The sequence below is a fragment of the Panthera tigris genome, chromosome D2, assembly GCF_018350195.1.
Source record: "Panthera tigris isolate Pti1 chromosome D2, P.tigris_Pti1_mat1.1, whole genome shotgun sequence".
In the NCBI taxonomy this organism is placed as follows: Eukaryota; Metazoa; Chordata; class Mammalia; order Carnivora; family Felidae; genus Panthera; species Panthera tigris.
In genome coordinates this window covers 72,241,905-72,259,523 of record NC_056670.1, presented here as the reverse complement: position 1 = coordinate 72,259,523, position 17,619 = coordinate 72,241,905, and the positions used below count along the sequence as shown (strand labels likewise).

The following is a 17,619-nucleotide window of genomic DNA, read 5'->3' as shown; positions in this document are numbered from 1 at the left end:
ATAATCTGCAATTTTTTTCTTCCCCGTTAAAATAAGCTTTGTTAGCGCAGGGACAGTATGTTTATTGAAATCCACCATCTTGCTGGCGTTAGCATCAGTCATGTCCAGTACATCGTAGCCACTCAATAAATATCTGTTGACTAAATGAATGAAAAAAATGGCATTCAAACAAAAATAAAATACAGTCTCTGCCCTCAAAGAGGTTGGAGGAAACAGAGAGGCAAAACGATTAATTATAATTGAGCCAAAATTATGTGTCATGACATAGATATGTGTAAAAGTTAAACGAGAGGTGAAGGGCTGATTATTTTTGCCTGTATTGAGAAGGACCCAGAAAGGCTTTATTGAGAAAGTGACACCTGAAGCAAACCTTGAAGAATAAGTAGACATTCACAGTGCTTGGGATACAGAAGAGTACTTTTGCAGGTAATGCCCAACATTAATTCCACCTCCTCGTTGTAACAGCACTGCCATTTTCTTTTGGAGAACTAGCTTTCTCTTTCCTCAGTGGGCTGATCTCATTCCTTGGAACGCCCCCCCCCCCCACCAGCCACCCCAGAGTGGCCTGGCCAATCAGAATCGTAGAGAGTGGTTCAGGTTCAGGCACCTAGTCCATGCGGGCCAACGAGAACCAGTTCAGAGACTTGCCAGGACTAGTAGAGAAGGAGCACTCTTTCCATGGGGATAGCTAGACTGCTGATAAAACCCTGAAGCTGCTAGTAGCCATCTTTGCCACCATATTGGCAGAGTTCACCGGCAGATGAAGCTGCAAGAGTGGAAAAGGGGATCTAGCGATGGAGAGAGAGTGTGGTCTAATTCCTTTGTTTAAGCCCTTGGACCTAGCTGTGCCGAAGGCTAGTATGTATTCCAGGACTTAACTACTTAAGCATGAGACAGCACATTCCTTCTTTGTTTTTTTAAGCTAGTTTGGGTTGGATATCTGATCTTTTACAAGTAAGAGTGTCCCGACTTACGCAACATTCAGTAATGAACTACTTGAACGTGTACAAAAGTAACAGGCAGAAAACACAAAACAAGGTTTCAGGTCAAAGGAATAAATGGCATTAAGTGAAGGAGGAAATTAAGTTTTAAACAGCTTAATTTAACTTCTCTTAAAAATGGGGGAACGTATATATATTCCTGTTCTCAGCAGCCCATAGATGCAGGGTATTTCATGCCTCTTAAGGCACCTATCTGAAGGTTCCTTTTCCCCTGTCAAATTGTCATACATAATAATGATACATTATAAAGAAATTGTCCAGTTTTGTTCAAAGAAGGCTATGTATTTTGTTCATGTTCTGAACAAAAAGATTGAAGGCAGTGTTACAGAGCTCATTTATTATCTCTATTTTCAGCTATTACAATCAATCCTTAAACCAACCATTATGATGTCATTCCTCTTGACACGCACCAGGAAACAATTCCTATTCTTAATTTATAACCAAAAGATTCACATAATCTGTACTATATTCAAACAGCATATATTATGACTAGAGCATTGCCAGCTTATGATGACGTAGTTTCACTACCTTTCCTATATGATCAAATTACACATCTACTGAAGTAGATCTTCTCAACTTGTCTTGTGTAACTTTAATATCGTAACTTTTCTATATACACAAAACCTCATTTCTCTTTCCTAACATAGTTCAAACATGGTTCTGTTTTAGACAGTCTTATGCCTGGCACACCTTTCTTTTTCTTAATTGGAAATCCAAAATTTATATACTAAAGAATTTATGTAACAAAAAATATTAAAAGGGCCCGGTTGGCTTTTGTATCTCTGCAACTCAGGTTCTAAATTAACTTCAGCATTTGCTAAAATGCTCTAGTAGACAGAAGTTCATAGGCTTAATACTGGTGCTGAAAATTATACCTGGAGATCCCACTAACTTTAAACATCATGATCTCTATAATCTTAAGAAGGAAACTAAATGTAATATAAAGGAAAAATAGATATGCCTTACTTTAACTGTAGCCTTGCCTAAACTTCCTCTAGTCATAGTACCCTATGGCCTAAAATATCCCATACTGGGAATAGATGTTCTAACATCTATATATTATATAGTGAGATATATATATATACATATATATACATATATGTATATATATATGTATAATAGTGAATAATAAATTAAAACTAAGAAAGTTTTTGGCATTTACAAATTAGCTTGATAAACGAGACCTCATGGATTCCCAGTTAAAATATTTAATTTGTTCCAGCGTATGTTAAAACAAAACTTTCAAAGATAGAAACTTATTATATAAAGCCTAATTAATAAAGGATTGATCATCTCACCGCTTCTCCATTTAATAGTCCAATTTTTGCCTGTTTTTACATTTTTACCTGGAAAAAAATAAAGCACATTCTGTGGTGGATTACTATAGACTGTAAGTTATCCATTAAAGCTCTATCCCCAATATCCAATATTCTTAAAATTACTGATTACATCCAGTCAATAACTATAAATGAAATTGTTCTATCCCTTGCTTTGTGTAGAGATTACATGGGTGCTTCCATCGGTAAACACTTATCAAACTCCACTCAAAATCTGTGCATTTTATTGTATATGAATTACATCTCAAACGGTGACTTAAATTTAAAGAAAAAACAACTGCAAAAAAATAGAGAGAGCCTTGTTTCACACAGCAGCAGTGTGCTTTTCACGTAAGCCAGAAAGGACTTTTTTCCTTTAAAAACAAAAACAAAAACATGTACTTTTACTGAAGTCATTATAAGCTGATTTATACTGCCTTGCATGAGCCCATTGTTGTATTTTAGGAACTTTGTGAGCCAGCTGTGAAGCTATTGTTATCTTGAAATTGGCCATGGTGGTAGCCTTTACAACACATTACAAATCAGGGCTCCTCCCACCCCCATCTTCTCAGAGAGCTGGTTTACTAGCACGTCACCGTATTTGATTTATATTAAAATAAAGATCTACTTTGCATGTCATGTTTAGAGTTATGGTCCATAAACAAGCAAACTTCCCAAAAAATAGTTTTATAAAGATTATTTGTATTAACATAGACTATCAATCTCTCCTTGCCTGCTCCCCTTTACTGCTGCCAGGCAGTAACTTCAACTTTTTTGGCTGTTAATTTTTTTTATGTTTATTTATTTTTGAGACACAGAGAGAGAGAGCATGAGTAGAGGAGGAGCAGCGAGAGAGAGGGAGACACAGAATCTGAAACAGGCTCCAGGCTCTGAGCTGTCAGCACAGAGCCCAACGTGGGGCTCGAACCCACGAACCTTGAGATCGTGACCTGAGCCAAAGTGACCCAGGCGGCCCTGTGGCTATTAATTTTTGAATTTGCTTTCATGTCACTAAATAACATGCTTTTTTTTTTTTCCAGTTTTGGCATTATCTGCTGATTTTCTACATGGAGGGTACGAATTTAGTCTTTTTTCCCACAAAACATCTACCATCATCACAAACACATTTCTTCCCACCTCTAGCCTTTCAACATTGTGTTATACTTTAGTTAGATCAATAGTCAATGTTTACACTGATATGATTATGAAAATATGTACAGACAAGCTGTGTAGGATTATGATTGGTATTACTCATCCTTCCTTGCACACCTTTTTGTTTTCTCTGGAGTTAGTAATATTCTTGTGATTTATTTTATTTACTGAGTTTTCTATATACTTAGCACCGACCAAAACTCTACTCCAGTTGTTTAAAGTTCCTCTCAATATTTCCAACATGTAAGTATCGTAGAAATTCCACTTTGGAAACACTTCTCTAGAGGCTATTCTCATTCAGGTCGGTTGCTCTCCAGCCTGATGCACAGCTTTGATCCTGGGAGTTATCGTCTCCTTATCTATAAGATTCTCATTACCTCTCTTGTGAATTGGTAAACCAATTGTTGGATCAGTCATCCTAATCTTGTTGAGAAGTTCAAAGCATTCTGACTCCTGATCCCTTAGAGGTGACCTAGTTTTCACTTTGTAAGTTCACAGGATCTTACTTTTGTCTTTCATATTCTAAAATCTTGTGATGATGCCATTTGGACAGCAGGTCTATGCATTGATTCCATTAGGCTCTTAATGGGTTCTTTCAATCTAAAAACTCAGGTCCTTTAATTCTTGAAAAATTTCTCTGCTTTTTCTGTTCTCTTTCCAAACTCCTATTATTTAGATATTGAACAAAATGAACTGATTCTCAAAATTTACCTTTCTCTCCTAGTTTTCCTCTTTTTTGTTTTTATGCTCTACTTTCTGGGACATCTCCTCAACTTTACCTTTTAGCTCTTTTATTTTAAAAATCTTCTGCTAACATTTTAAATTTCATTTATTTGCATCTTATAATGGCAAATATCTTCTCATATCTCAGGATATCAAGGATTTTTGAAGTTTTCACTTCCCCGCATACTGTCTTCCAAGTTGCTTTTCCCCCTATTTGTTTGGATACGTCCTCTTCTTGTTAAAGGCACGTCTTGTGGATATTGATTGATTCCATTTAAGAATGAGGCTGTAAAATGTTTTAAAATTTCTGGACACATGGGTGGTACTTGTCAGCTGTGAATTTCACTCTAGAGTGATCTGGCTGGACTGTTTCATTGAAAACTTTCTTTCCGTAAGTCTTTTCTGTTGAGCTTCCTCAGAGAAGGATATTCCAGTCTTTTGCTTGGAGTGGTGTGGTTCTCAAACCTGAATGTATATCAGAATCACATAGGTGGCTTGTTAAAACACAGAATGCTGGGCCCCACCTATAGCTTTTCTGAGAGCCCTAAAATTTGCATTTCTAACACGTTCCTAGATAATACTGATGCTGCTAGTCCTGGGACCATCCTTGGAGAATATTGGCTGGCCCTTTTAAAGGATATAAATTTGATTGTCCAAAACAAGACCTAAGTTAAAGAGTTGGACTTACAACATTTAGCATGTAAGCTTTTCTTAATCTCTCTGTTTTCGGTAATTATACTCCATCCTCAACAGCGCCTGGTACTCTCTGTCCAGAGGCCTTCTGTTTTACAGTTTCCAGAAAATAAGCCTAAGATCTTTTGCCAGAGTTGGGGAGGGGCTGTTCCTAGCTGGAATGGCGAAGAGGATCTAAGGGTCTCAGTGTTTCTTAAATACACATTCAACCAACCAATCCCTTTTCTTTTCAGTTCTACCTTTACCTCCCTCCCCTTATAAAGGTACATAAGATTGCCAATTTCCAAGTGTTTTGAGAATTCTTGAGGGGAAAATCAAGACGGTTTTCACCTTTCTCTCGCCAGTGTTGGAAACTGGATCTACTTTCTCAAGTTTGCTAAGTCATTGGCTAAGTCATTTCCCACTCATCCATCTACTTCCAGCTTCCAAATTGTGTCACTACCAGCTCTTCTCCATCATTTTCTCTTTGCCCTTTTATGCTTTTAAAAGAAAATCATTAGGTTAAAGTTTGTGTTTAATCTGCTGCCTTTAACTGGAAGTTAGATAACTCTTTAGTATCCAATAAAGGATATTCCCAGACTAATTGTATTTCAGAACATAGACGTAACAAAAGCAGATTGAACCATCCCCTAAAGTTCTGCCAGGCTGGTCAGTTCAGTTGTTGCCGACTTGGCAAAAGCTATAAACTATGTTTGCATGGGAAAATCTGCTTCACAGCTTCAGACTGCACCTCTCCCACAGCCAAATGTGTCATGGGTCTGGGATACAAGCCACACATAGAAATCCTGGTGTCTCAAAGCAAGACATCAACGTGATTGGACTAGAAGGTTCATCTTTGCATACAAAGAACAACACTAAAAACATTAATACCATGCTAAGGTACTCTCTCTGTTCCACATGGTCTTCTGCCCAAGAACAATTAAAATGACTCACTGAGCGTAATTATGCTAGCTCCTAAGGTCAGAATTATGCTAGCTCCTTTATACGCTCTGTCTCATAGAATCTTTACAACAACCCCACACAATAGGTATTATTTTACTCTTTTATTACCAGTTAGGTAACTGAATTCCAAAAGGGTTACGTAACTAACCCAAGGCCACATAGGACAGGGCAGAGCCAGAAGAGGAATGCAGGCCTGTCTAATTCAAAAGCTACCACATGACCATTTTGAAATTGAGTGAGTTAAAAGCAAATACAAATATTTACTTTGGACACAAAACCCAAGTGAATTTCGTAAGGCAACACAGTGTACTTGAATTTAAGTTTTTTACAGATTTGGAACACATCTTATTTTGTGTAGGTGTGACCTATACACCATCGGAGCAAAACTTCAAGAAATACTCATTAAATTGAATTGAAGACGGTTATAATATATTTAATAGCTCTATGCATAATACACAAGAACAGGTTCATTCAAGATTATTATAGTTATGTCTGGCAAGTCACTAGACAGACTTCTGCCAAGGGAAATCAAAAGGACAGATAACCCCTCAGAGAAGTAATACACAGAAGTAATAAAAGTAATATTACTTTTATTATTTACCAGTACTTACTTACCATTACTTTGCAATATCTTCTGTCTTTCTAAATAAAAAGATTCCAAACATTTGAACCAACAAGGTGGTTTTTCCAAAGGGTACTCTGAGGGTGGATAATTTTGCTTTAGTATATAAAGGTCACTCCAAAGTTTTATGTTCTTTGGGGAGTCCTCCAAATGAAGATTTTTACCAGAGAAGAGAGATTAAACTGGGGGTAATGATCACATTTTCCAATCTAAAAAGGGGACCAAACTTCTTTTATTATCTGTGAAAGTAATCCAGTAAAACAGATAAACAAGATAAGAGTGGGCAACAAGGGAAGTGAAAAATAAGAGAAAAAAATTTATTAAAATGTATTTGGCAGAAACTCAGAAAGACAGAGATGTTAACAATTGGGACAAAAGGAGATGAAGGAAAAAATTCTAACTTAGAACTGCCCATGAAATGTCTTTGTTATTGAACTACAGGACCCACTTGCCTGGGAGGGGGGGAAATCACTCAACTACATTATGTTTTCACTTTATTGCAGGCCAGAAGATGGGCCACAGAATCATAAAAAGTAAAATGCCATTAACTAATATTGAATTTTTCATTCAATTTAAAAGGACTTGCTAAGAAACTGAACACAAAATGTGCCACACAGGTAAGAAGGCAGCTTAGCCTGTTTTAGAGAGCACAAACATTTCATCGATGTGCTAGGCAGAGTAATGCCCCCTTCCAAAGACGTGCACATCCTGACCTCCAAAATCTATGAATATGATGAGTTACGTGGCAAAGAGAAACTGGCTGACCTCGAGATGGGGAGACAAGCCCGGACTGTCCAAGTGGGCCTCGTAATCACAAGGGTCCTTGTAAGTTGAAGAGAAGGGCAGAAGAGGGAAACCAGGGAGACTCAACGTGAGAAGGACGTGGCTTACTGGGCTGGCTGGAGTAAGGTGCAGGAAGGGGTCATGTGCCACAGAATGTAAGTGGCCCCCAGAAGCTAGAAAAGGCAAGCGTTCTATACGTCCTACCCTAGAGCCTCCGAAGGAACGCAGCGTTGACATCTCGCTTTCAGTCCAGTGAGGCCCACGTCACACTTCTGACCTCCAGAACTGTAAGATAACAAATGTGTGTTGTTTTAAGCCACTAAATTTGTGGTAATTGTCACAGCAGCAGTGGGAAACTAATACATCTGATCAGCCAATGCATGTAAACTCATTGTGAGTCTTCCCTTATTCTTTAAAGCAAGCCAGTAGACCCTCAAGTTTTGCACAGCAAAAATAAAACGATCACTTTTTTGTTACAACAAAAATTGACTCTATTTTTCAGTTTCAAATAAATGTATTCCCAGTTAAACTCAATTAATGAGGTTTTATGAAAACAGAAATCAGAACTGAATTAAACATGTATTTGTAGCCTGTTTAGTACATCATCATCATTGCATAATATCGCTGTAGCGTAGCCAAATCTGCTTCTTTCTTCACTTGCAGAATGGAGTAACCAAACACCCTTCCCTAAGAAGAACTTCCTCCACTGGTTTATATGCAGTTCTTAATTCTTTAATTCTAGTCGTCTGTCATCAGCTATGTTTTTCTAGATTCTTCCTCCATTCCTTCTAAAGTGTTCCCATACTGGTGAGTATTCCCAACTTCCCTTTTAACAATATCAAGCTGTGAATGGGAATGGCCAATGGTAATTGGTTGTACTGAGAGCAAATTTGAATTGGGGGTGAGGGAAATCACCAGAACAAGAATTTGAGAAAGAAAGAATTGTAGGTACCTATTCAAAAGTTAATATTAAGTAGGTTGTTTTTTATTTTGTTTCAAGTTTGTATTTCAATTCCAGTTAGTCAACATACAGTGTAACATTAGTTTCAGGAGAAGTGCGTTGTTCAAATCTTCGCATTCACCTCCTTTCACCAAGAGTACTGAAGATGATTAGGTTTCAAGCCAATCTATAAAACTTAATCAACCCGTTAAGTATGTGAAGTGCAAATTAATCATATGCATGAAGTCTTCCACACCTACTGGGTACCTGCAATGTGCAAGGCACTTTGATATGAATTCGAAATGCAAAGATAAATGAAAATTCTTGCCCTCATATAGTTCACAATCCAGAGGAGACTAATAATTATACCACTGCTAGATAGTACTATAATGTGCATTTAGCAAAGGTTCAGTGGGGCAGAGAGGGCATGCTTGATTTGCCTGATGGTATAAGGAGACACGTGGCAGAGAAAGAAACACTTGGGCAATATCTGAAAGGAATGAATATTCTTATTCCAATTACCTCCACTTGCTGGGAAGGAGGAAGCAGTGGCCACCATTGGAGAAGAGGCAGTTTAAACAGCCCTGGTACCTGGTTAACTTCTCCCTGCATCTACGAAAACAAAACAAAACAAAACAAAACAAAACAAAACAAAACAAAACATCTCTTTGTTGCATTTCTAAACCCAGGCTACGTTTTATGAATTGGGAAAGATAGCACTTATTAGAGAGCATTGAATTTAGGTAGTCCTGGGTTCAAATGTGCCTGGAAACTGTCACTGCATTATCTTGGTAATTTTCTCAGGCTTTCAACCTCTGGTTTCTTGGCTATAAAGCAATCACCGACATCACCATCTTCCAAGATAGTGGTGAAGAGCAGAGATGGTTTATATAAACCACCTAGCATGAGAGATCAAAAATGGAATTCTGAATTCGGATTCTAACGCCAATCCACACACAAGTCAAGTGTTCACGGATCAGGAAATTCACCGAACTCTTCAAGAATCTCTGCCAAGTTTAACCCAGGCCCCTCAGAAAATACAGCAAAATGCAACACAACTAAATCCATCTCCTATTTAACTGAAGAGTAAATCTAGCAGCTCTGAGTCTGAGTTGTTTTGTCACTTGACAACAACAATTCTCAGGAAGAAGTGTAAGTTCTGTAAGCAAAAAGACCGCATCTTCGTCACCTTTGGTCCCATACTACAATTATCATGATCTCTTGTGTAGTAGGTGCTAATTTTTCACCTTAAAATGTAGTGATAGTCTGCATGCATGTAAACGATAGAGATTATACTTTCTTGGACATTGTAATTTTGAGCTAACAGCAGCGCCAAGAATGTATCTCTACTAAATGATTTATAATGTGAGACGAGGAAAATCACTCACACTAAATCCATTTATTTAAGAAATAAGCTATTTGAGTACATACTATGTGTCAGGCACTGTTCTGGGCACTGGGGAGACAGCAGTGAAAGACACAAAAATCTCTAACTTAATGAAGCATATGTATTCTAGTCTGGAAGACTGAATATGACAGAATTTATAACTAATAAGAATAATAGGATAAGCACTAAGAGAAAAAGCAGAAAGGAATGGCAGGTTATTGGGGAGACTACGTCAGGGTGGTAGCCATGTTGTGATGGCAAGAGCTCCCCAGATTCTATAAATATTTTGAAGACAGAAACAACAGGCCTGCTGGTGGACTGGTCATATGAAATGTTGTCAAATATTCAACAACTAGGACATTCTTGGAGTCAACAGAGATTCACCCCAATTTCCTTTCGTCAACAGAACTGTGCTACAAACGATTTCAATCACTTAACTCCTGAAACAACATGAATTCTGTAGATGTTCAATGACAAGAAGACAGGAATTTTAAAGTAAAGCTTGAAAGAAAACACATATCTGGTGTTAAAGGTGATGGGCAGGTCAATTGCCAAAGATCTTAAACAGAATGACTGCACTTCATTTGGTGGTCCACCAATTCATGAGTGAATCTTTGAAGATTAAAGATCAACACTAAATAACAAACGTTAACAAACTCAGAAGTTATATAAACAATCAATTTAATTTTACACTAACTTTTCATGCGGTGTCACAGCACAAGTTTTATATTTTTTAATTCAAAAATAAAGAAGATGTCTTGATTAAATAAGTTAGGTTCTTTTAATGTTAGCAAAAGTAGAAATAGTAGTATTACTAAAATTTCACTATTACAGCCCTTAAACTTTATATTTTCTGTAGGATACATGTCATACTGGTTTGAAAATTAGTATCAAATACGTATTTGAAAATTATATATGGAACAAATGAAAATTATAGATAGAGATTTAAAATCTATATCTACATAAATGGGGGAAGGAGGGAATAAAGGAAGGAAAGAAAGGAGAAAGGAAGAATCACTTGTTTATAAGGATTTGTCATTCCCAAATTTCCTCCATTTTTAGCTCATCTTGTTCAAGGCAGTACCAAAGAAATCCAGCAGATGGCACTCATACATTTTTCTAAATATGGTGCTGCATAAAACCAAGATTGCTTAAACATTGTATTTCAGATCAGAAAGAGCGAGTAAATCACAGTCAGAAGCAAGTGCATTTCAAAATTTTCTATTACCATGGAGAAATAATGCTTTTAAGCTATTCTAATGCACATTCATAGCTTGCAAGCAACTTACAATTTTCACTTCCTATTCTAGTAGCTGGTGGAAAGTAGGCATTCAAAGCCATTACTTGCCAATCAACAGCTTGATAATAGAAAGCTGTAAGTAAACACTTAGAGACCTACAAACTTTTTCCATGATGGGATATGGAATCATTATTTTCTTCGAGTTTCTTTTCAACGCTTTTATTGGTTGTTCTACAAAGATAGGTTCTGAAATTAGCAAACATTATTACTGCCAATTTTTAGCTAAGTAAACATAAGCTCAGAAAGAGTAAAAAATGAGAGCATAGAGTAAGAATCTATCAGCCAGGAAAGAATCAACAATAAATGAATCTAATTTCTTTAACTAGAGAATCAATAATTTATGTTCAAATTCTCAATTAATAAATATGGGTTACACGAACACGTTAATTAAGGAGCCATATTTTCACATACATTTATTGAACACTTCCTAAATGCCAACACTGTTCCAGGCTTTGAGAAGAAAAAATGACGTATAAGTAATACCCCTGCCCTCATGGAACTTGTGTTTCAGTGGTTAGAAACAGGAAAGAAAAAAAAAGACAAGAAAGATATCAGAAATGACAAGTAGTATGAAGAGCATTAAACTCGAATGTGAACATGTGACTACTTTAGATGGACTGTTTAAAGGAGGGCTTCTTTGAGGAGGTGACATTTTAGTTGACACCAGAATGACAGAGCAGAAAACCATAAAGAGATCAGGAGGAGGAGCATCCCAGGCAAGAGAAACAGTTCCTGAAATGATCCCAAGGCCAGAGTGAGCCTGGCCTATCTGGGAAGCAAAAAACCCAGTGTGTCTGGAGAGGAATGTTCAAGGAGGAGAGTGGCGTGATACGAGTTCTGAGAGGTTGCCAGGAGTTGGGATGGCTGGATGGGAGAATAGAAGGGGAACAGAAAGAAATGAACAAGAGCGCTAATTTCAGGCTAATCAGAGATTCTTTAATATGTTGCTCTTTTTGGAAGTTTTTCTGTCAGTTCACAATCCTGCCTTAGCAAGTACTGAAACATGAATATAACACTTATTATTTGATATTTTAAGAAGATGCCATCCCTTAGGTTATCACCTTAAATTATCAATGACCACAGGGTAGCACTGAAAAAAATACATCTGTAGAAAGTATAATAAAGTGGGATGAATAGGTATTAATTTCAAGCGATATCCGGGAGGTAAATTTTCAGTAATACTTGAATTGAGTCTGTTTTATACTGATTTGCCCTTTTCTATTCATGGAGTGTAAAAGATATTCTTAGCTAATGATTTAGATTCACAGATTCTGATCGATGTTTTCTGGTCCAAAAAGGTGTTTTAAGGGATTCTCAAATTTCTCTTATATTCTAATATTTACCTGTTGTGTAAGATTTTATTATAAGCAAATTTTCAAAAGCAGTGTATTTTTAAGGCTGTTGGTACTGAAGCCCAAGCAATTAAAAAGTAAATAAAGAGGCCCACTGCCCTCTGTGACCTCACACAAATCAGATTATCAATCAAAATCTCAGTTCCTCCTGCAAAAACTGGGATATATGTTTAGTTTCCAACTAGAATCTCAATAAAGAGATTTGATTTTATTGGATAAAATTATCTCTATAAATATAACATTGATATTTTACAAATTTTAATTGGCAATAGATTCTAGAGCTGACATTGCACTGACCTCAGGATTACTCCCATGTCACCCATTCCCAACCAGAAGCTTTCTTGTGTAAAGTCCACAAAAACTGTCAACAACCACACCATGTAATGGTGGTTTGAATTTGCAAATACTTTCTCTCAGCAATCACAAAGCCATATCCAGAAATATTCATTAGTAATTATATTTGCATCTATTAAATGTAGATTAAGAGGATTTTATTTTAACAAGATTTTATTTACCAACTAATTAAAATGACAATTTATTACAAGTATGAAAATAATTAACTTAGAATTAATAGAGTAGTATAGCTTTTCTGGTTGTAAGAGAGGAATAAAATCATTTCTCTCCCACTCTGTGGGCCTTGTTTTGCACAGCTACTTATACCAGTCATTGTTATTAATTTCACATTTTTACTTACTCTTTATTTTCCTAGACATTTGAATTCTGGTGCTGTCAATTTCATAAAGGTCTTTTAAAGATAAATGTGCTATGTATCAAAAGCAGTTATTTAAATAAGCTTTCAGTTCTGACAGCTTTGCTCTTGATACTTTTCACAGCAGCAGCAAGGAGAGAGCATTTTACCGTCAGTCATGGCTTTCTTTGTAATGCTTCCCTTTTCTTCCTCCAATCAAAGTAAGTATGTCCTTACAACTAGCATTACCCTGCAAAATGTTTCCTCATGTTGAATGAACATGACCCTCAGTATAATGAACAACAACAAATAAACAAATGAAATCCCGAGACTCCCTTATAGAACAGGGAGAATTATTACATTATTTCCTTCATACATCAGTCAGTGTCATCTCCATATTATTTGGTCAAATGTCAGTAAATGAACTTAAAAAAAAAAGTTTCTTTGCCGGCAGGATAATTAGATCATTAGTTGGCCAAGCAGAAATTTACTTAACTTGAAAATATAATGTTTAGAAAGCACAAATGCAAGTAACTATACACTCCTACCTCTGACATTTTCAAATACAACTTCATCTTCCCCTTTCTTCCATCAAAAAAAAAAAAATCTGTTGTCTTAAGATAAAAGGGCCACAAAACTCCAAGACTTAATCCCTGCTTCAGGCTAATGACAAAAAAAATTTTTCATTTTTTTAGTTCACATCCTGAAAAAAATTCCCTTGATAGAAAATGCTCTGAACTAGACTCCGAAAGGCAAATGCATTGCTTCATTTCAGTTTTTCAGGATGACAAAGGAGAGAAGAGTCATGAAGAAACACAGAAGTTGACCTCAACAAAATCTGTTTCAAATATTAATATATTTTTTAGAACGTTGGACAACTCCAAATTTCAAATGTTATGCTAGAAATAAATATTTGAATGACAGAACACCTTACCCTTGTACACCCAGGATTAAAAATCATATCATATTTATTTCTAATCATGTCACCGCACTGCTACTGTTTTCTGGGCTGCAAATAAATGACTTATTCATAATAATGTGACACAGTTATGTATGATTGATTGGTATGAAATAGAAAGGGACTTTGTCCTCCGTGTAAGCTTAGAACAGGGCCTGTTCAGTGCCCGCTATCCGTCCATCTGCAACCAGCCAGCTGAATTACCCTTCTGGTAAGAGACTCAGTAGATTTTCTCACAGTATAATATCCACTCTACAATAAATTACCAATCCCAATTGCCTCTGTTTTAAGACATTTCTAGATTGCAGTTCATCATAATTCTATGACTTGAACCTTATTTAGGACTTTTAACCATCTCATCATAGTTTTTCAAGGTTCAAGGAGAAAAAGACAAGCAGACAAAGTACTCCTCAATTTTTGTTTCTCTTATAAGAGAAAACACTGCTATTGATAAAACAATGAGTAGTATAGAAATCTTCTTGACTCTCCATACCTTAAAGCTTTTCCTTTTCTTTGATTTTTTTCCTTCCGTTTCAATAATTAGGCCAGGGAAGGAAGAAAGGAATTTCTAGTCTAGTGGTCACGCTCCACATACTATAATTTTGTTGCCGTTTTTCCCCTAGCCAAATAGTGCCATTAATCAGCAGGAAAAATATGCAGCAAAGTATCTATACATCCTCGTATTATCCCCAACAGAGAGCTGAGAATGAAAAAGTTGCTTCTGGAAGAACTTCTGTCACAGTAAAGAACTATGGTGGCGTGCCCAGAACCTTGGAGCAGGATCACTGTTACTCTGGGTTAATTTGAGCTTTGGTTATACATCAGTACAAGGAAAATTTAGTGAATTCACTTAATGAATGAGCATTCATTTAAAAACTGCCTTTCTGTATAGCCAAAGTCTTGCTTCCAGAATAATTAAAGTCAGTCTGAGACACATGTTTACCCAGAAATTTCAGTTATTTATCCTACTTACGAGGTTTATGAATACTAACTCTTAAAAAAACTAAAAACTGACCAAATCTACTACTGATATTTTACTTTGACAGTACAGTTCAGTTTAGTACACTGTGATTTCTATTGATTGTTGTATTTCCTTTGTTTGGTAAAACTCTTCCTTTGATTACATTGATTCTAGAAGTCCCAGTTATTTTGTCTGGAATCACATGGGTAGTACTTTGAATTACTCTAACATGTAACACTAAAATATTCATTTGATTGTTTGAAAATTACCTTAAATCTTAAAATATACATTTTAAGCATTCTGAAATAATGAAAATACTGCATCTTCCATTTTTTCTCAGATTCAGTTCATATGAATCCTGATTCCATTAGTGAATATTTAATCTTGACATTCTGGATGATACACATATGAAAAGATAGTTGTATCAGTAAGAGTTTATTCTGCGTATATGTCATTGCATGTTAGTTATGCAAATAAGTGGCATATCTGTAGTTTACATTAATATTTAGCTACAAAACCAATAACGAACAAAAATTATTGGTAAGTGTAAGAGGCTTTATGTGTAAGCTCAATCTGCATATTAATAATAGAATACACATTTAATAAGTAGATATTCATGAGACTTAGAATTTAGATAGATAAATGGACTAAAATAAGACAAAACTGAAGTCACGACTAATCCCAATAACCATTTTCCGCTTTATATTTGCATATAAAATAGGAAGCAACTCCCTGGTACCATTAATTTTTTTCTTCTTAAGCAAAAATAATTTACTATCAACTATTTAAGGAATCAAAATAAGAAATCACTTCTGAAAATGCAAATTACTTAAACAGATGGCAACTGCTACACATCTCAAAGGAGAATTTTAACTTTACTAATTAAAAAAAATAAGAGTACAAAACAACATACACAGAAAACTATACCAAAATAGGACTTGCCCTGAAACTAGCCCACCTCACTGTCGGTAGACAGAAGACATCTGTAAACATCTCATATTTGATGTTAAACTAATTCAACTACAGCCGCAAAAGAAAACATGATTCTAACATTTGCACTCCGAACTTTGCAATATATCCCCAAATAGGTTTTGTTCCCCTCCCTGATTCACCACAGTTTAGGGCATCGTTGGGCAATTTCCATCCACTTTTTTTTAGAAACTAGTGAAAAATACACCTTCCTAGGCAGGATTGCTAACTGTAGGAAGCTATGTGTTGCTGCAAATTTGGTGGAAATACCACGTTTGATCCAAACGTGAGTTTTAGTTGCGATGTTTCAGTCCACCAGCGAAATGAATCCTGATGGCCATAAGGAGATCATGCACCTCCCCAGGTGGATGACTTACTTCATTCTAACCAACACCGGCACTGGGAAGAGGACAGCAGGCACAAAACGCTGGGAAATGGCCGAGGGAGCCCCAGACTTAACTCTACAAAAATATCTAGAGAAAAGGGGAGAAAACTGGCTTTTGCAGATGAAAGGCCTCAGAAGACTCTGTCAACAGACATTTTAAAGATTAGAGAAGGATTAAAATGAAAGTGAGCATCTTTGTTAGGGGAAATGGCACCGACAAAATGGGATCAATAATCTGATCGTTTCTCCCCACCGGTGTTTGACCAGGCCCGAGGTAAACTGCAATAAAGAATGAACATCACAAAGTACAGATCAGCTTAAGGGTCAGGAGAGATAAGAAGCGGAGAGCACAATATCCACCTGTCCCTTTTTCTTCCTTTAGAAACAAAATCAAATCCCATAAGAAGCTTTAAAGTTCCAGCAAGTAACAAGACATTACATTTTAAAAACGTTAATATGCCAATTCTAGATATCAACAACTTTGAACATTCAGAACCTCACGTTTTCCACAAAAATCTGTTATAATGGGCACTGTTTGTGTATCCGTCACAGGATTTGATTTTAAGGTGCTTTGATCAAACCTTGGATAGCTTTGGTCAATTCTCCACAAGTTATTTGTTTTCCCGAAGATCTTTCTGTGCCAATGTCTGAAAAGAAAAATATGATAATTTTTCATGAGGAAAAATGAAATTCTTATTGAAGGAATTCCATAAAGTTCATGTAAATTTAGCACAACAATAAATGGGCTTTTCTCAATTTTATTTTTGAAAATTTTCATAAAAAATTTAAATCTTAACATAAGCTATTGGAACACTTTTAAAAGAAATGTTTACAGAAAATAAATATGAAACAAAATGTAATGTAATAAATTAAAATGACATTTTAACATATTCTAAAGCTAGCTATATATGTCTTCCATTAAAATAGAGCATGGCAAATACTGCATTCATTTTATAAACAACCAAAGAGGTTAAAAGCAATTTAAAGTGCTCCCACACAATCCGAAAATAAGTTTCCAATAATTGAATCCAAAGTTCTTGAGATCATAAAAATCTGTAATAAAAAAGTTTTAAGATCAAATATAATAAAAGTATAATTTGTGCCTATCAAAAACAAAAAGCTTTTAAGCATTATGATAGTTAAAATCCTTCAGTGCATTAATCCTCTAACAACTGTTTCAGTCAAGGGAATGTTGTGAGGTCAGGTTTGAATTTTTTTGAAACTTAGTTTGAAATTGTATGTATTCGCTTTGAAGAGAACTTGCTTTATGTAGCACCTAACTCTCCAGGAACTCAAAAGACTTCACTGACTTAGATCCTGACTTTAGCCTGGTTCGTTGGTGCAGTTTTAATTTTTGTATCTAGTGAAAATCCATGTGAAGGGCAAACCACTAGATTGACGGTATGTCTCCCGGCAAGCCCATTCTCGCCAATGGGTACAATAATAC

General features: G+C 36.0%; 2 protein-coding genes across 6 annotated transcripts in view; both read right to left on the bottom strand.

The window, feature by feature from the left end:
• The window catches only part of PNLIPRP3 (pancreatic lipase related protein 3), a 65,700-nt gene extending 61,764 nt beyond the window's left edge, over positions 1 to 3,936 (bottom strand). For both annotated transcript variants that reach the window (XM_042960672.1, XM_042960671.1), the window contains exons 1-2: positions 3,847 to 3,936; positions 2,300 to 2,347 (exon numbers count right to left, since the gene is read on the bottom strand). In XM_042960672.1, coding sequence (XP_042816606.1) covers positions 2,300 to 2,347; positions 3,847 to 3,886 — 88 coding nt within the window. In that variant the 5' untranslated portion in view covers positions 3,887 to 3,936. The remainder of the gene's footprint in view (positions 1 to 2,299; positions 2,348 to 3,846) is intronic.
• The window catches only part of CCDC172 (coiled-coil domain containing 172), a 110,891-nt gene that overhangs the window by 36,629 nt on the left and 56,643 nt on the right, over positions 1 to 17,619 (bottom strand). Inside the window, exons 9-10 of one of the 4 annotated variants that reach the window (XR_006209172.1) lie at positions 16,754 to 16,819; positions 2,300 to 2,347 (exon numbers count right to left, since the gene is read on the bottom strand). Coding sequence is in view for 3 of the 4 variants with exons in the window: in XM_042960674.1 (XP_042816608.1) it covers positions 16,784 to 16,819 (36 nt within the window). In the remaining variant the exon portion in view is untranslated. Of the gene's footprint in view, positions 1 to 2,299; positions 2,348 to 4,573; positions 4,658 to 8,698; positions 8,785 to 16,753; positions 16,820 to 17,619 lie in introns of those variants that run through there. The other 3 variants (XM_042960673.1, XM_007084845.2, XM_042960674.1) reach the window with 3 other exon arrangements.